Consider the following 18,558-nt stretch of genomic DNA (forward strand, 5'->3'; position numbering starts at 1 on the left):
TCCAGAGCATTCCACACATTGCCTGTCAGGGTTCAGCGTCTGGTCCCTCGGGCCCACGTTTGCCGCTGAGCCTGGCCTTGTGTCAGCACTCTCGCTTTGATACTTGGCCTACTGCAGCCTTGCGGGTTTCTGCAGAAACGTGGTTCCCATGGAGGATGAGGGGCCTGGGAGGGTGCCCAGTCCCCCTCCCTTCTTGGGCAAAGTGTATTAAGCCCACCCAGGCAGGTGAGAATCTGTTGTTTATATTTATTTTTTTTAAAGTATGTATTTATTTGGCTGCGCCGAGTCTTAGTTGCGGCATGCGGGATCTAGTTCCCTGACCAGGGATCAAACCGGGGACCCCTGCATTAGGAGCATGGAGTCTTAACCGCTGGACCACCAGGGAAGTCCCTAGAATCTGTTGTTTAAATAAATATTTTTTATTGCAAAAATGTGCATAAAGGAAATTAAAATGTTAATGGTGTTTATATCTAGTGCTGTGTATCCTTCCAACTTTTTTTCTCTGTGTGAATATATATATTGCAATATATCATATAACATATAATGAAAAATGATATAAATGTGTTTCTTTAGAAGCTCTGGATCAAACTCTGTGGCCTTTTTCTTGTCTTGGATTTTTCATAAAACATAGCATATTCTTAGCTGTTTTCTAAAATTTTTTTTTTTTTTGTGGTACACGGGCCTCCCACTGTTGTGGCCTCTCCCGCTGTGGAGCACAGGCTCCGGACGCACAGGCTCAGCGGCCATGGCTCACGGGCCCAGCCGCTCCGCGGCATGTGGGATCTTCCCGGACCGGGGCACGAACCCGTGTCCCCTGCATCGGCAGGCGACTCTCAACCACTGCGCCACCAGGGAAGCCCTCTAAAATATTTTTAAAGACTATTACAATATGTGGCTATATCATAATTTATATAGCTAGTCCTCTAGGTTTGGATATTTGTTTGTTTCCAGCATAAAATTCATTGTGATGAATTTTATTCCATCAGATAGGACTTTCAGCATCCATGAATCATTAATAATGACTCTTCTATCCACAGAATCCAAGAGTTCTCCAGCTGAGACTGAGCTGCCCCCCTCCACACAGGTGAGCTCATGTTCTTGTCAAAGGGTCACGGCGACAGCACCTAGTGTTAAGGGTTGTGGGCTGGCATCAGGCAGAAATTGGTTTAAATCCCAGCTCTGCCACTTACTAGAAACATGGCCACGGGCAACTTGCCTGTCCTTTTCACACCTCTGTAAAGCAGGGTAAGAGTAGTTCTCGTCCCGGGGATGTGGGCCATGGAAAGTGTGGAGCAGTGCCGACCTAGCTCACTGAGCTGCTCTGTGTCTGGTGCCTGCTGTTTCATCTCTGAACCTCTGGGCACCACTAACAGCTTAGCCAGTGACTCAGATTCAGTTTTTCTGAGCTCTTCCCCTGTGGACTCCTGGTGTCATAATTTTCTGGAAAGAGGATTACTTCTGAAGCTGCTCAACAAATCCTCGAGTAATCCAATTTCCCATCCAACTACAACTCCCCTCCTGGTCCTTAATTCCCTAAATGCTAAGCTGGGAGGCTCAGCCACTCCTGGAGCTGGACAGCACAGGGAAGGAGCCTAGGGTCCTGGGCCTTGGCTATATTGGATGCAGGACTGTCCAGGCACCAGTGGAAGCAGCTCCAGGGTGAAGCCCATGCCTGTGGGGCTGGAGCGTGGAGGGAACTGACACTGAGAACTTGCCACGCCGTGCTAGGCTCTGAGCCTGGCGTTTGCTAACTCATTTCATCCTTAGGATAACCAACATTTGGGTGTCAGGATGGTTGTGCCTACAAGGGAGGAAGAGTGATGCCCACGTGGGTTAAGAAACTTGCCCAGGGTTACATAGCTAGTAAGTGGTGGATCCAAAGTTCTAGCCTGTGGTTTTCCTAGTAAGTGGTGGTATCCACACCCTGGGACCGGACCCGTAATACAACTGCTGCTTCGGGGTATCTATTGATTCTCCTCTGTGGAAGGTGCTGTGCCCTTAAGCTCCTGGTAGAGAGGCAGATGGGAAGAAATCCCCACCTTGAGTAGGCAAGCTGTTAGATACAAATAATAGTGCAAAAGTTGAGATTGACAGGTCAGAGATGGAGAGGTCCATGAGATAGAGAAAGGAATGCCTTGGGTGGATCAGGCAGGGGGTTAAGGAGGAGGTGGCACCTGAGCTGGGTCCTGAATGATGGTGAAATCTGCAGAAACAGGGTTACAGTCAGGAATGTCTCTTTTAGGCACCTACTACTAATGAAGATAATGAAAATATTTTCTCCAAAGATTCTGCAAATGCAACAAGCCTCCCAGGTAAGGACTGGATATTTTTGTATTTCTATGGCCTACGGGATGCAAAAGAACTTGTCTCTGCAGAAAGTCCTTTTCTTTTTGGAAATATTGGCAGAGGACCAGTCTGCTTAATGAAAAGGATCAATGCCAGAAATATTCTTTTTTGTTACTTTATACCTCCAAGTTTGATATTGTTAGCTATGATATAGTGAAGAGACCATAAGAAGGGTGGGATAAGTCAGTAAAATACTTCACAATTGGCCCAGAATACAAATGAATGTGCTACCAACAAAATTATTGGAGTCTGAAATGGAATACACTTTGAGGAATGGAATAAATCTTTGCTTTGGAAACCCTTGATTTCAATGGTTCTGATTCCCTATACCTGTGAGACCAGGAAAACTTAGTAACATTCTCATCAAGAAAGATCCCAGCCAAAAAACGAAAGAAAAAAGAAAGATCCCAGGTCCTGTGCTTTTTTACTATATGTATGGGACTCATGGGTTCCAGACCCTGGAGGCTCAGTAGCTGAGTAGATCCATCTGATGGCTCTTGGGCTTTCTGAGGAACGCCTTGGCCTCCTTACCTTTACCTGGGCAGATTCCTGCCGCACCTGATGCTGGACGCCCATGCTCTGTCATCCCAGTTGCAAAGCCCTACCTAGTACAGTGCACCTGGGGGGACCTACTAAACACCTGAGGCTAAGCTCTGCCTGCACAGCTGGGAACTCAGAGGGAATTGAACGCATCCCTGCTCTCCAGGAGTCTACCATCCAGGGGGCAGGCTCTGGTAAAGAGTAAAGTAGTAACTAACAGAGAGCAGAGTGTGAGACTGGCCAAAAGAGAGCCATAGATAAAGCAAAGTGGGATTTAGAGACTTGAGAGAACATGTCCATTGGGGGAATCAGAGAAAGTTCATGGAGGAGGTGCCATTTGAAATGAGCCTTAAATGATATGGGTGGAATGGCAGGAGGTTGGGGCAGCAGTTCAGGGGCTGCTGTGGAGGAAGGACCTTGGAGTCTTCTCCATCTGCTCTCACTGATGATCTATCTCATTCAGCCCCATGTCTTTAAAGACCATCTAGGGGCTCATGACTCCCAAACTTCTAGCCCCATCTCTGACCTTTCCACTAAGATCCAGACTCGTGTATCCAACTGCCTAGGTGACGTGTCCACCTGGATACCTACTAAAAATCTCAAACTGAATGTGCCTAAAAGAGAATGCTTGATGCCTCCCCGCCTCTTCAACCCAAATCTGTTCTTATCCTTCTTCCTCATCTCAGGAACTGACACCACATCTTCTGGGTTGCTGGGGCCAGGGAATTAGACATGCTTCCTCTTCTATCCCTCATCCCATGTCCAGTCCCTCAGCAGGTCCTGCCAGTTGTATCTCGAGGCATGTCCAGGAGCTGACCACTTCTCACCTCCTCCACTGCCAACACCCGGTCCAGCCACTGCTGTCTTTCCTCCTGTAGGAATTTAGGAGCTGTCTGCTGGTCTGCTGGCTTTTAGTCTTAATCACCAATAGACTCTTTTCCAGCCACCAGCCAGAATGATTCTTTTTTTTAAAAAATTTATTTATTTAATTTATTATTTATTTTTGGCTGCATTGGGTCTTCATTGCTGCGCGCGGGCTTTCTCTAGTTGCGGTGAGTGGGGGCTACTCTTCGTCGCGGTGCGTGGGCTTCAGTAGTTGTGGCGCGCAGGCTTAGTTGCTCCGCGGCATGTGGGATCTTCCCGGATGAGAGCTCGAACCCATGTCCCCTGCATTGGCAGGCGGATTCTTAACCACTGCGCCACCAGGGAAGTTCCCAGAATGATTCTTAAAACACAAATGCAAGCTCTCCTTGGCTCAACACCATCTTCTCTCCTGGAGTAAAAGCCAAAGACCTAAGAAAGGCCCTAGTCTCCATGGAGTCAGGCCCCCAATCTTTAGACCTCGCCTCCTCCTTTCTCCCTCTCACTCACTCTTCCACACATGCTCTACCTCATGGCCTTCGTGTCTGCTGCTTGCTCTGCCTTGGCCAGCCCCTTCATCCAGGCCTCTGCTCAAATGCCCCCTCCTCAGGGAGGCCTTTCCCCACCAGCCAATCTGACAGAACCCCCTGCTGTCACTCTTCCTTTCCTGTGCTTTGTTTTCCATCATTGCCCTTGTCACAGCTGACATCATATTACGTACGTATTTGTCTGTCTCCCTTGATTAGAACGTAAGATCCAGGAAGCCAGGAGCCTTTCTGTCATCCAATTCTCTGTATCCCCAAGGCTTAGAACAAAGCCTGGCACACGATAGACACTCAATAAATATTTGTTGAATTAATGAAGGAACAAATACAAAAGGTGATGAAATATTAGTAAACGAGTCAGCCAAGCATACATGAAATGGCTGTCTCTGCCAAGAGACGTAGGACATACTAGGAGAGACCCGTCCTTGTGGTCAGTGCCCACTACCAGCTGGGGCTCAAGGCAAAGCCTGCATCCACTGGGCACTCGAAGTGATGACTGGTAGGTGACATCTTCGTCAGCACTGGGTACTGTTTGGGGCAGAAGGGCCTGAATCCCAAGCCCATGAGACTGCAAGTGTCTGCATTGCTGGCAGGAGAGAATGATGGTAGACAGATGTACTCTCTGTCTAGTCCAGGGTCTCTCTCTGGCAGCCATGGGAAGGAGCTTTCTGTGGGAGGACGTGGCTGCTTGTGAAGCTAGTTTTTTTTTCTTTCTTTTTTTTTTTTTTTTTTTTTGCAGTACGCGGGCCTCTCACTGTCGTGGCCTCTCCCGTTGTGGAGCACAGGCTCCGGACGCCCAGGCCCAGCGGCCATGGCTCACGGGCCCAGCCGCTCCGCGGCATGTGGGATCTTCCCGGACTGGGGCACGAACCCGCGTCCCCTGCATCGGCAGGCGGACTCTCAACCACTGTGTCACCAGAGAAGCCTGGACTTTTTATATAAATGAAATCATACATTATGTGGTCTTTTGTGACTGACTTCTTTCACTTAGCATTATGGGTTTTTTTGTTTGTTTGTTTGTTTTTTCGGTACGTGGGCCTCCCACTGTTGTGGCCTCTCCCGTTGTGGAGCACAGGCTCCGGACACGCAGGCTCAGCGGCCATGGCTCACGGGCCCAGCCGCTCCGCGGCATGTGGGATCTTCCTGGACCAGGGCACAAACCCGTGTCCCCCACATCGGCAGGCGGACTCTCAACCACTGCACCACCAGGGGAGCCCGTGAAGCTAGTTTGTTCTTTTATTCATTCAATGAAATATTGGTGAGCCTGCTTCGTTCAAGGCACCACATGAGCCGTTGGGAGCAGTTGGGAAAAAGACACATGTGGTCCCGGCTTTCAGGGAGCTCAGACTGGAGGGGGTGGAGTAACCAGGAAGGGCACGTAGCCAGCTTGGAGCAGGGTCACTTCTCAAAGGAAATGACATCACCTCATGTGAGACTCAAAGGTCCAGGAGGAACTGGACAGCAAAGAGGTGCAGTGAAGGTGGACGAGCGTTCTGGGGGAGAAGAGGACATGTGGGAAGAGCTCTGGGGGAAGAGGGAACATGGCATGAGGAAGATGGAATGAAGTTCATATGGCTGGGGCTTGAGTACCAAGTGGGGAGACAGGCAAGAGGTGACACCCCACTGGGGAAAACTGCACCTGAACACTTGGTTTAAAGCACCTGAGCCTCCGTGACATTTTCCTCGGTGGCGCTGCCGTCAATGAGGTCCCCCAAGCCTCTGTTTCGGGCACTCCCTCTGTGCCTTGTGGGGCAGGCTGAATGCCACTAGAAAAGCCACTTTGAAAGTGAGTGGGAGTCTGTGGCTGGCCGCAGGCGCTCAGAAGCTCTGAGCTTGAGGTGTATCTCTTGCCAAGTGGTGGAATCCTGGGGTCTGTCAGGTTGTGCTGGGGGTGACTCCTGTAGAGGTGGCTTTGGCCAGAAAGCTGGCAAGCTCGTCAAGTGGCCTGTTGCTTAACGCAGAGCTGTTTCTTCCTACAGGGGTGAGGTTCTGTTGAGGTTTTGACAGCACCTGCTGAGTGGTTTTTTCCCCTTCTTTCCTCTGCTCCTCTCTTCCTCCTCCTCCTCTTCTTTCTCTTCCTTTTTTTTTTTTTTCTAGTGCAAGATTCTACTTCGGTACCACTGCCCACCTTCCTGGTGGCTGGAGGGAGCCTGGCCTTCGGGACGCTCCTCTGTATTGGCATTGTCCTGAGGTGAGATGGGCCCGGGGGGTGGTCCTGTGGTGTTCTCATGTTTCTGATCTAGCTTTGCCAGGGCTAGGATGCTGGCAATGGGTTGGAGAGCCATGAATGGATTCAAGGTATATTTTAAAGGTAGAATTGACAAGATTTGATGACAACTCAGAAAAGAAGAATGGAAGAGAGGGAGGAGTCAAGTCTGACCCTCAAGTTTCTGGCTTAAGCAATTGGGCAGATGGTGGGTGTCGTCCATGAAGAATGGAAAACACTGGAGGTAGAACAACTGAATGAAAAGCGACGATTACATGTTGGCGCCACTGGGGAAACTCCAAGTGAACAAGTTTTGGAGGTAATTCAGATCATTGGCAGCAGGCAGGTGGTAGTTGGGGCCACGGGAGAGGATGGGGCCAACAACGTAACCTGTGGAATACAATTGAAAAATTGTGTAGAGGAGGCAATGAGAAAGGGGCTGAGAAGGAGTGGCCTGACGGGGAGGAGAAGAAGCAGGAAAACCTGGCTGTGAACACCAGAGGGAGAAGTGTGTGTTAGACACTGAAGAAACCCCTTAGGCTCTGGGATTGCGGTACGAATATGACCCTCCCTCTCCTCCAAGAGCCACGTACTAAAATCAGTAAAATACCACGAGAGAAACACCACACCAGGGATATGTGCACAGGTAACTCTGAAGTGCCTGGCTAGACATTCTTGGGAATATTCCATGTCTCCAAATAAGCAGACCTAGTGGATCACCTTTAAATGCCCTGTCCTAGTGCCCTCGTCCGGTCATGGTGAGGAAACGCCACAGGTGAGGGCTCGGTTGGCACCCTGGTCACTGTAACGCCCATGCCCATTTCATCCGAATCTCTCTCTCCATTCGGCCATTGGTTTTGTCATTGGTTCCCAAGCTTGCGGAGAGATCATGTAACAGTGCTCCCAATGAATGGGCAATAAAGAAAACTTGCTATGTTCATGATTTTACCGCAGGAACTGGTAATTTTGCATATGCTGAAGCCCTAAAGGAAATCAGGCTGGGCTCTGACTTTGGATGGTGGTTCATTACAATAATATAAGTAGAGGAGAAACTTCACTGTGTTTTTCCTGTCTCTTCCCTTGTGTGTAACTTTCAAGGACTCTACTTGGTGGTTGTGAGAGGTGGTCTTTGAGGGTGCTTGGGAAGGAGGGGTAAGACCTTGGCAGAGAGCTTTTCCACATGTTACAGCTCATTGGATTCTCACAGTGACCCTGAAATAGCTCGCCCACCAAGGTGGTCTGGGTTGGAAGATGACAGCTCAAGCTGTGTTCGGGTTGTTTTGCTTTGATTTTCCAATGAAGTAGTGAGCAAGCTGTCCAAAGGGTGTGCGGAAGATAAGGTTCCTTAAGAGTGGAGGTAACTCCTTGGAGGAACCAAGAACTCACTGTCTTTTACACCTTTGGGTCAGAGAGGGGCCATGGCAACTTTCCGAGGTCTTCCTGCTGCCTTCTAAGGGATCCCTTGCCTCACCTCAGACACATACTTCTGTGTTCTCTTTCTATTTCTATATCATTAGGGCTTCAAAAGGCCTTTCTTATAACCTACCACAGACCCTATGGAGTAAATATCGTGATTTCCACTTGACAGATGAGGAAATGAAAGCTGAAAGAGGTGGAGTGATTACAGCTAGTAAGGATAAGGCCAAGATTCAAACCCAAAGCTTGTGCTTTTTGGATACGGCCTTACGGGTCATTTAGTCAAACTCTTAATTTTACAAATGAGAAAACAGCCCTGAAGGGTAAATGACTTGCCCAAGGACACACAACTTATTAATTAGCAGAGACAGGCCTAGAACTTGTGTCCTGAGAGTCCCTGCCCACTGCACCAGCCTGCTGTCAGCTAAGAGGTGGGCCCAGTCCAGTGTTGGCCAGTGGCCCCGCAAACAAGCAGCGCCATCTTGGTGTGCTGTTAACCCCTAAGAGAGAAGCGTTAGGCTGGGAATTGGCCACAGCGCTCATCACAGACTTAGTTTGCTAATGTGCTGATGGTATTTGTACACTGGCTGGTTGCTACACAACCAGAGTCCCCGAAGGCACAGTGCCTTGTGCAGAGAACATATCTGTAATTTATTTCCTAGCCTGGTGAGTTTCCATTTTCTCTCATATAAGGCAAATTTATTTGGAAAGAGGCCAGTTATTTCAAGTAATGAAAAACTCCTACTCTCAAAGTCCCCCGTGTCAAGACAAGAGTATAAATGTAGAGATGATGTGGGAGCCTGGGGTGCCAAAATGGTTGGGCCACTGTACAGTTGGGGTGGCCAGATTACAGTGGACAGAATGAGAGGCAGGTGGAGGAAGTAAAGCCCGCCCACCTGTGACACCATCTTTTTATTTTTAGTACATTTATTTTGTGTCTCAAGCAAAGCATAGTATTTTCCTAAATATTTTTCCAGCAACATCAGTGACAATTTTTTAAAATTTAAGTGTGCTGTTGAAGAAAGTGTGCCATCTTCTTAAGTGGATGTTATAACTTACAGGGGCCAATTCTCCCCACCCTACTTCCTGTGCCCCACTGCTTCTCTCTCTTTATTTTATGCTATCAGGCACTGAGAAAATAGGATTCTCATAGCAGAGAATTGCTTTTCTGCTATTAGGTGAGGATTTCCTATATGTATGCCTATGATTTAAATCATTTTGTATTGAATGTATTGTCTCATTTCAATTTTTTTTTTTGGCCGCACCACGGGGCATGCGGGATCTCAGTTCTGTGCCCCCTGCAGTGAAAGCGCAGAGTCTTAACCACTGGACCGCCAGGGAAGTCCCTCATTTCAATATTTTAAAATCACACTCTCCCACTTCTATGGTTAAGGGATATGATAAGTGTTTTTTTTTTTTCTTTTTTTGCGGTACACGGCCCTCTCACTGTTGTGGCCTCTCCCATTGTGGAGCAGAGGCTCTGGACACGCAGGCTCAGAGGCCATGGCTCACGGGACCAGCCACTCCACGGCATGTGGGATCTTCCTGGACCGGGGCATGAACCCCCGTCCCCTGCATCGGTAGGCGGACTCTCAACCACTGCGCCACCAGGGAAGCCCTATAAGTGTTTTTTAAAAATTTCTTTTAGCTGCAGAACCTTTTCTTTAAGCAAAACATTACGAAGCCCAAGTATGTAAAATAGGTAAAAGGTGGCGGCTGAGGTGCAAACGAAGTCTGACAGCTCAGCTCTTTGTTCCTTCTACCCGCCCTGCACCCTCTCCAGCCCCCAGGCCCTGCTCAGACCCATGCCCAGGGCAGGGCAGTGCCAAATGTGGATATACCCCAGGCCCTGGGGTTTCAAAGGCCCCTCTGAGCTTAGTGATTTGCCAAAAAATCTCATTTACTCCTCAAAAGAAGGAAAGCTCATCTTTCTCAGTTACCCATCCAATTGCTTTGGAAAAAAACTGAGGACAGAGACTGCTTTCCATATTGGTTAGGTAACATCAATAGAGACTTAAAAAAAATTGTGATACATGATTGCTAAAAATTGGTAATTTGCTAAATACTGACAAATAGGAAGAAGGGAGAAAAATGACCCATTATGCAAAGACAGCCACCGTTAATTTTTAAAATGTAAATGTGATCGAAGTCTAACAAACATAGGAAAGTGCTGATGTCATAAGTGTACAGTGCCATGAATTTCCACAAAGTGAAGATAGCCGTGCAATTGACACCCAGCTCATGAACACTTTATATTTAGATGAATTTCCTGAGTCTTTTTCCTCTGCATAGTTTCTTGTTTGTTTTTATGTAGCCATGATTATTCTGTCTCTACAGCTCTGAATCCTGCCTTTTAAATTTAGTATCAGTTATATAACATAAGCACTTCTTCCCATTGTTACAAATTCTTTGTAAACCTCACTTTCATCACTCCTCCATTAGGTGGCTATAATACCCAAGATCACTTAACCAACCTCCTATTATTGGGCATTTGGGTTGTTGTTTTGCTTTTGTAAATAACACTGTGTTGAACATCTTTGCGCATAAAGCTTTTTCCATAGCTATGCTCTTTCCTGAGGGTATATTCCCAGAAGTGGAATTCTTGGGTCAGAGGATCTGAATATTTTGAAATCCAGAGTATAATGACTCTATCCTCAGTTCTCTCATGAGGGAGAAGGATTCCACCCAGGGACCCAGCGTAGCTCCAGTAAGCAATCCCTGCTGTGTTCCCTTCCTGTGCAGTGCCTGAATGGCGAAGCCTAAGTCACATTCTGCAGATTGTTTATTCCATTTGGATAACAGGCTAAGAGCCAATGGCAGATTTGGAGCCAACTATCAATTATTTATCATAACAAGGACAGGAGTAGCCTGTCGATATAAAAAGAAACCTAAGGAAAATCCCCAAACCTTGTTTTTGACATTGGTTTCCCCTCTTCCCTCCCAGCCCTTCCTGGAGTAGCTGACATTTGGTAGAACTGAGGGAGACCACCTTGCTCCCACTTTGAGGTCAGTGGGCAATAAGTTAATAGGTGACAAAGTGGGAAGCAGGAGGGGGAGAAGAGCTGCCCCACCCGACAGAAGGGCCCCTTCAGGGAGGAGACCTGACTGTACCTTTGAAGATTGCTATCACCATCTCATCTTTCTCTGGGCTGTCAAGTGACTTTTCTCAGTTACTGAGCCCTGGCTTTGGGCCCAGAATGGAGCAGGGTGAACGAAGCTATGATCAGAGAGATGTCTATCTCCTTCCTGTTTAACATTGACTTTCCTGTCAGATGAGTCACTTGTGCCCAAGTGGTGCCCACGGCCGAGTCTGTGAGAACGTGCCAACATGGTGTGAGGGGACCCAGAGGTGTAAGGAGAATTGGGGACGCCGGGAATATTGGAAGCAAGAGGAGCAGGAGGACTGCTGAGGGAGCAGTACAGCCTTTTCCCTGCCATTAAAGGCAGCTGCCAATTCTCTACCTCTAGCCAGTGTTAATTTGACTGAGGGGCCCCTCTGGGTAGCCTCTGGAGCAGGACAAACTAAATTCTCGGTGCTATAACGGGGCACTCAAAGCCACACTCAAAGCCTCAGTTTCCCCATTGTTAAACTGGACCCACAACACATACCTATTCCCTTGGGGTATTTTATTTATTTATTTATTTTTGGCTGCGTTGGTCTTCGTTGCTGTGCGCGGGCTTTCTCTAGTTGCGGCGAGCAGGCACTACTCTTTGATGCGGTGCTCAGGCTTGTCACTGCGGTGGCTTCTCTTGTTGCGGAGCACGGGCTCTAGGCGTGTGGACTTCAGTAGTTGTGGCACGTGGGCTCAGTAGTTGTGGCTCGCGGGCTGTAGAGCGCAGGCTCAGTAGTTGTGGCACACAGGCTTAGTTGCTCCACGGTATGTGGGATCTACCTGGACCAGGGCTTGAACCCGTGTCCCCTGCATTGGCAGGTGGATTCTTAACCACTGCACCACCAGGGAAGCCCTCTTGGGATATTTTTGATGACTCTTCAGAGGATTGTGTAACTCCTGGTAACAATAAACAGCCAATGAATAAATAGTTATCACTTCTTGGAGCTGAAACCCAGGAGTGCCAGGCCACCAGGGCTGCCAGCTGTTGGTGTTTTTCTTGCGGGTTTATCACAGAGGGAACTCAACATTTGCGTGGTTTGTCTTTGTGTGTCTGTGTGAAGGTTCAAGAAGACGGGGAAGCTGCAGGCTCTGAAAGAAGGCAAGACGAGCGTGCACCCACCATATTCTTTGGGACAGCTGGTCCCTGAGAGGCCCAAGCCCACCCCAGTGCTTGTGCCCCTCATCTCCCCGCCGGTGTCCCCCAGCAGCCTTGGGTCTGACAACACCTCGAGGACTAGCCGACCAGATGCCAGTGGCCCTCAGAGACCTTATGACATCAGCAACAGAGACTACTTCTTCCCCAGATAGCTGGCTGGCCGGGTGGCACCTGGCAGCCTGCGGTGTCAGGCCCCCTGGACTGTGTGGATGCTGAAGCACAAACTGGCTTAGCAAAAGACGCTCCTCGCTGCCATGCCAGCTCATCTCGGGTGCTCGGGGCCTCTGGCTTCGCCTCTACAGAAGGGCCTCGCAGAAAGTTCTGTGCTGGGTGAAAAAACGGTTTGCTGCGTCTGTTCAGAAGGAAGAGGTGGTTGAGTTTTTGAACCACTCTTCCCCCAGTGCCCTGCTTACAGGGCTTAGAGTGAACTCAGGCCCCCGTGAAGAGAGGGGTGTCAAGACTCTACCGGACACGCAGGTGGGCTGAGCCGGGTGGCTGCACAGACCTCAGACTCCCCCCTGGGCTTGGTGTGGACAAGTTGCTGGCCGCCTGCGCACCCCGACCCACCTCCAGGAGCTGCACCCTCAGGCGGGTGGGATGAATGTCCAGCCAAAGACTCCCTGAGTCGCTTATCTCTTGGCCCACCGCACAGTTTCATCTTCTAAGCTTCTTGAAGCCCAAGTGCCTTCTCAATTCAGTTTTTCTAGGCCTGAGATTGGCTTTTCTTAAACCACCGTGGCTGGGGGAAAAGTCTCACCTGCTTTTCTTCACTGAACAGCTGAGAGGGGGGTGATTGTATCTCAGGGCCTGAAGGTTTGAAATGGAATTCTAATCAGTTCCTCATTAGCATTTTTCTAAATGTGAATGATAGTCCTAGGCGCTTGCTGAATCCAGAAGCAGCTGCACTGGCTCGATGTCCCTTTTTGGATCCTAGGACTTCAGGAAAGAAGCCCTGGGGAAGGAGGGGAGTGGTGGGGACAGGGTCTCCACGCTTGTCTGTCATAGCATTGCTGAGGGGGGACAGCGGCCTCTGCAAACCACCATTCTCCATTCTCCCCCTCCCCTGGCCCTCCAAAATGAGAACTGGCATTAGGGAGGGCTTCTGCCAGTGGTGAAATCAAAGCTGCCTTATTCCAGCTTTGTTTATTTTAGTTTCAGCTGAGCCTGAGTAACCAGGGAAGGTAATATTTATGCAAAAAGACAAAAGAACCCGGCAAGAATGGATTTTAATTTGGTTTTTAAAAAAACTGCTGACTATTTTATCTTCAGAGGGTGGAAGATCCAGTATTAGCTGAGTGTCAGTATAGAAATAATGGGGGAAAAGCACAATAGCTTTGTTTAGCACAAAACTGAGTCAAGTGGAAAAGGAGGAGAAAAGGAGATTTTGCCCTATTAGAGAAGAGACTCTGGTTTCATTCTAAATTTTGTTTTTGCCTTAAAAAGTGAAAAAATAAAGTCTGCCTCTTTTCTAATTTAGCGGAAAAGCAGCTTGTTACTACTCCCCCAGGCGGCTGAGAAGGAAACGGTGTCCAGCTCCGTGTCACAGTGCTGGGAAGCAAGCCTCCCACGATTACCCAGCAGGTCAGCTGAAAATCCCCACCCCTGAAAGCCATGAGCCCTTGGGTATCAGAGGAGGTTCATTAAAAAAAAAACAACAACCCTAAACTTGGTGCCTTCCTCTCTTTAGTTAGTTCCTTGAATGTGATTCATTTCAGCTAGTATTGAAGTACCGAGTAAATGTCTAGCCGTGACACTGCAGTAACCACTTCAGTTCACTTTTCTGTCTGGGCTTTGAAAATTCAGTGATGTTATTGGTTACCCAAACAAGCACCCTCAAGTATTCTGGGATGTCCCAGAATGAAGCTGTGATTAAAATCAGTCGTGTAACCACCACTAAAAATTTACCAGACCACAAAACTTTTCTAGTAGTCTCCCCTTTTAGAAAAATAACCACCAGCGCCAGATAGGTGGGGAAAGGATGGAAATGACCGTGTTTTATTTACCGTTTGCCAGGTTCAAACTGTTAGGATGTTGGACTATGGTAAATTTCAGACCCTGTTGCTGCTTCTGGCAGCTGATCTTAACTTGACAAAAGTGAGGCAGATGGTTTTGTTTTGTTTTGTTTTTCTCTAAATTTTCCTTGACTGAGAACAGCAAAAATGCTGTTAAAGGGAAATATAAAAAATGAGAATCTGCACGAGATAGGGTGATTCTGTGCCCACGGTTCTTTAACTCTTGACAAAGTTTTACCCACGTGTAATATTACCAGAGCCAGGCAGAGCGGTGCTAGTGGAAGATGTGAAATCCAGATAGCTCATGATTGCTGAGAGCTAGGCAGCTTTGATCTCCAAATTGTTATTGCTTTCATTATTATTGGAACGGAACTGCGTTTTTTTTTTAATTGAAGAGGGTTTTTTTCCCTTTTTTTTTTTATAAGCTAGTATAGATGAAGGAAAAATATTTGTCTTCTCTGGGTCGTAGGCCTTGCTCAGTGTACACAGGTATACACCCTAAGCTTTCTCTGTCCTTGAATCTGTGGTCAGTGAATGTGTGTTTCAATCCACAGGTCATCCTTACCTGTGCTTCTGCAGCACACGTGCTGCCTTTTATCCTCAACAGTGATGCTACTCACCGAATATCTGTAGCCATCTGCTGCACAGCCAGATGTGAAATGTTATTAGCACAGTGACAATTTTTGTTAAAGATGGGCAACTTATCCTGCTGGGTGGGAAAAGTTGAAAATATGCTAGATCAAGGTCTCAGTTAAAGTGGTCATTAATTTTTGTAGCATTAATAAAAAAAAAAAGGTCAAGGAGGTATAGCATTGAATGTGTCAACAAAGCCCTTGGTGACTCTGAGAGCTCTTTGCCCTGAGGGAGCCTGGCCCTTGCAGTTTGTTGGCTAGGCTCTTGGCTCACCCCGAGTGTCCGCCATTTCCCAGCTGCCCCCAAGGGAAGGAAACACCGTTACGAGGGGTGGAATCTGATGCTGGAATGGATTGGGAGCCCACCCGGTGGTGGACAGAGCTGAGCAGGGCAGGCTGGGAGTGGTCATGGTTTGTGGGTTTCGTGCAGAATGTTCAGGAATGTCTTGGCTGGCTGCGTTAGTGCTGAGCTGTATCGCTTCATCAAAGGCACTTAAGATTGACCCAGTCGGGGAGGAGTTGGTGAGAAATTTATCTTAATTTGGAGAAGCAGGGGCAACTGGTGGTCCTTGGGAGCAGGAGCCTGGATCCCAGCCTTCCATGCAGCAGTTGGCAGTGAGGCTGTTGCTGAAAGGGAGCCCAGCTGGCTCAGCTTCTGTGCCAGACACTCCTGAGCATCCCCGAAAGGTCCTTCCGGCATCGTGTCCTTGGTGTAGCCTGGCCCCAGCGCCAGTGAGTTTCTATGGCAACCTTAATGATTATTAAGGAACATTGTCAGTTGTATGAACATATGCTCAAATGCAGATCTACTTCAGAAGCAAAGGATTGGAACAGCATGTAGCAAGGCTGTTAATTAATAGAGAAACCATATTTGGATGGAGATCACACATCCGTTAAATAGAATACCTCAACTTTACATTGTTTTTTTCTGGAGAGAAATAATAGTTTTAAGTTTTTGTTTTTATTTTTTTACTTAATTATCTGAAAGCAAATACCAAAGGCTGATGATGTCTGTATATGGGGCAAAGGGTCAGTATGATGTTTTTCGATGTTTTCTCTTTTTACCAGCTACTTTGCTTTTAAAGTGAAAATTGTAAATGTTTGAAATAAATAAGTTCTAAAACTACGCTTGAGAGGTAATTTATGCTTTGGCACCTGGGTCATTTTAAGGAAAGACTTGAATGATTATGGGGGAAAGGGGTAAGGAAAGATGGGTTTAAAATTAAGGAGGACCATTTTGGGGTGAGCTTCTCCTTAATGCAGGATTAAATTACCTCTGGGAAGAAAATCAGGTAAGTTTAAGAAATAAGTAGCAATCTCTCAAAGACTTTAATGATGAAAGTATTTCCCCAAATGAGCCCTGGGGTTTCTGGAAGGGGCGTGGTTGCTTCTGCCATGTTTACATCATTATCAGGTGATGAACCTGTGGGGAAGGAAAAGGAAGGGCCATTATTCATCAGAAGACTGTTTATTGGACAGGGGGGTGTTAACGGAATCACAAAGGCAACCTTGTACTTCTTGATCATCAGATAGGCTGCATCTGTCCCCTATTGAAAAGGGTCCTCAATAGGAAAAACTTGGGACACAGCCATCCCATATCTTCCAAACAGAGGAAAGTCATTGTGTGGATGCTCTGTGGATAAGAGTTGCTGTGTAAACAGTTCAGGGCTGGGGAGGAGGAAACTGCATGGAAACCTGGAAGTTGTGTAACTCAGACCAAAAGCTGAAGTGTGAGGCCCTGCTGTGTGACCCCAGCCCACCCCCGGCCACCTGGGCAATCAGAGGAAAGCCTCACGACCACACCTACAGGGCCCATCGACTCCTTGAGGATGCCACTGTCTCATTTAAGGTTGGTCCCTGTCTTGCAGAAAGTGACACAGGAAACAGATGTCCCTATGGTGGCTTGGCTGCGTGGGCCCCACGGAGGGTGCAGGAGTGGGGGTAAGGGGCAGGAAATGGGAGAGGGTGCCTCCCTCTTCTCCACGGTGTCACTGTTAGGATGACATGCTTACGATGCTCTTTCCAGAAGAATTTGGGGGAGCAGATGGTGAATCTTGTAGAGGATGGCAAGGAACACTCAGTTCCTGGAACAGCCACTAAGGAAAGCGTTTTCCTTATTTATTAATGCATAAGGAGACCAAACCTTTCTCCATGTCTGTGAGAAGCACAGGCCAGCGGCAGGGAACTGTGTGCCTTCCTGCAGTTGAAGGGCCTTAAACTGGTCCATGCAGTGTTCAAGGGCTGGGCTGGGGGCACAGCAGCCCCTCCGGCAGAGTGGTGACCAGGTGGGCTGCCTGAGTGGCCTGTCGCTTTAAACAATCCTGAGCATGAGAGCGAGCCCTGCACTATGCTTCAAATACTGCCAACCCCTCCTTTCTCTGTGAAAGTTCTGTCTTCTTGCTGATGTGTGTTACTTAAAAACAACAGAACAACCTCAGCCACGTCTCATTTCATATCAGCAGTTTTCCGTGACCATCCAAAACATGAATACAATGAAGTTTTTCAGTAAAATCTGGAAACACTCATACTATGGGAATATGCAATATTCAGTTAGGATATTTCTTCTAAGGTAACTTCAAGTTGCTTAGTAAAGCTGCCCAATGTCCACAAAGAAAATAGCCTACTATTTTCTTTTTTTAAAATTTATTTTATTGAAGTATAGTTGATTTACAACGTTGTGTTAATTTCTACTGTAGAGCAAAGTGATTTAGTTATACATATATACATTCTTTCTCATGTTGTTTTCCATTATGGGTTATCACAGGGCATTGAATACAGCTCCCTGTGCTATACAGTAGGACCTTGTTGTTTCCCCATTCTATATAGTTTGCATCTGGGAATTCCCTGGCGGTCCAGCGGTTAGGACTTGGTGCTTTCACTGCTGTGGGCCCAGGTGCGATCCCTGGTTGGGGAACTAAGATCCGACAAGCCATGCTGCACGGCCAAAAAAAAAAAAAAATTTGCATCTTCTTATCCCAAAGTCCCAATCCTTCCCTCCCCCACCCCTACCCCCTTGGCAACCACAAGTCCATTTTAATATTTCATTATGAGGTTTTAAAGAATGAAATTTACTGGGAGGACAGTTGAATTCTATTTTGGTTTTTAAATGCCTGTGCTGCCCAGTGAGGGTTTTGCAATGATGAATGGTGTAAGTGGGACATTCTGGAGTCTGTGCCCAACCACAGACGAAGAGAGGAGGGAAAGGTAGAGGAGGCCGGCGTGGGCACACCCGCTTGTGTGGGCAGCATGTTTGCCCTGCAGAGTGCAGGTATACACGGGTGTACACTGGAGTCACCACAACCGAGCAGGGATTCCAGATCAGTCTGATGTGGACTGAGATGCTTCTGAGGAAGGTGGTGGTAATGGACCCTGAGGGCGACTGTGGACCGTGATTGTTTCTATGATGAGGTGGGTGTTCTGGGGCCTCGGACTTCAGGCCTTGGCGAACTTCAGTGGATCATGTCCATGGATGGGTCCAGGGATTAGAGGCAGCCCAGGCTCCACCCCCAGGCCCTCTGAATCACAAAAGTGGGTGTCTGTTTACATGAGTGTAAGGTCCTTAGTTTCTCCTGCTGTGCAGCCAGCTCTGAGGGTCTCTGCTGGAGACCACAGGGCAGGAGGTGAGATTCTATAGCAACATGTTACTGTGGGTACTAATTGGGTAACAAAATCTGTGGACAGCAAAGAGCTACACCACCGGCCCCACTGGTTACCTAGAAGGCCACCATCCC

The 18,558-nt window shown here is 47.9% G+C and overlaps 1 protein-coding gene across 1 annotated transcript in view; it reads left to right on the forward strand.

Annotated features, from left to right (window-relative positions):
- Window positions 1-12,335, forward strand: part of IL6R (interleukin 6 receptor) — a 46,805-nt gene extending 34,470 nt beyond the window's left edge. Inside the window, exons 7-10 of the mRNA XM_065895832.1 lie at window positions 1,038-1,084; window positions 2,243-2,312; window positions 6,390-6,483; window positions 12,089-12,335. Coding sequence (XP_065751904.1) covers window positions 1,038-1,084; window positions 2,243-2,312; window positions 6,390-6,483; window positions 12,089-12,335 — 458 coding nt within the window. The remainder of the gene's footprint in view (window positions 1-1,037; window positions 1,085-2,242; window positions 2,313-6,389; window positions 6,484-12,088) is intronic.
- The last annotated feature ends 6,223 nt before the right edge of the window (window positions 12,336-18,558 follow it).

The sequence above is a fragment of the Phocoena phocoena genome, chromosome 1, assembly GCF_963924675.1.
Source record: "Phocoena phocoena chromosome 1, mPhoPho1.1, whole genome shotgun sequence".
Taxonomy (NCBI): domain Eukaryota; kingdom Metazoa; phylum Chordata; class Mammalia; order Artiodactyla; family Phocoenidae; genus Phocoena; species Phocoena phocoena.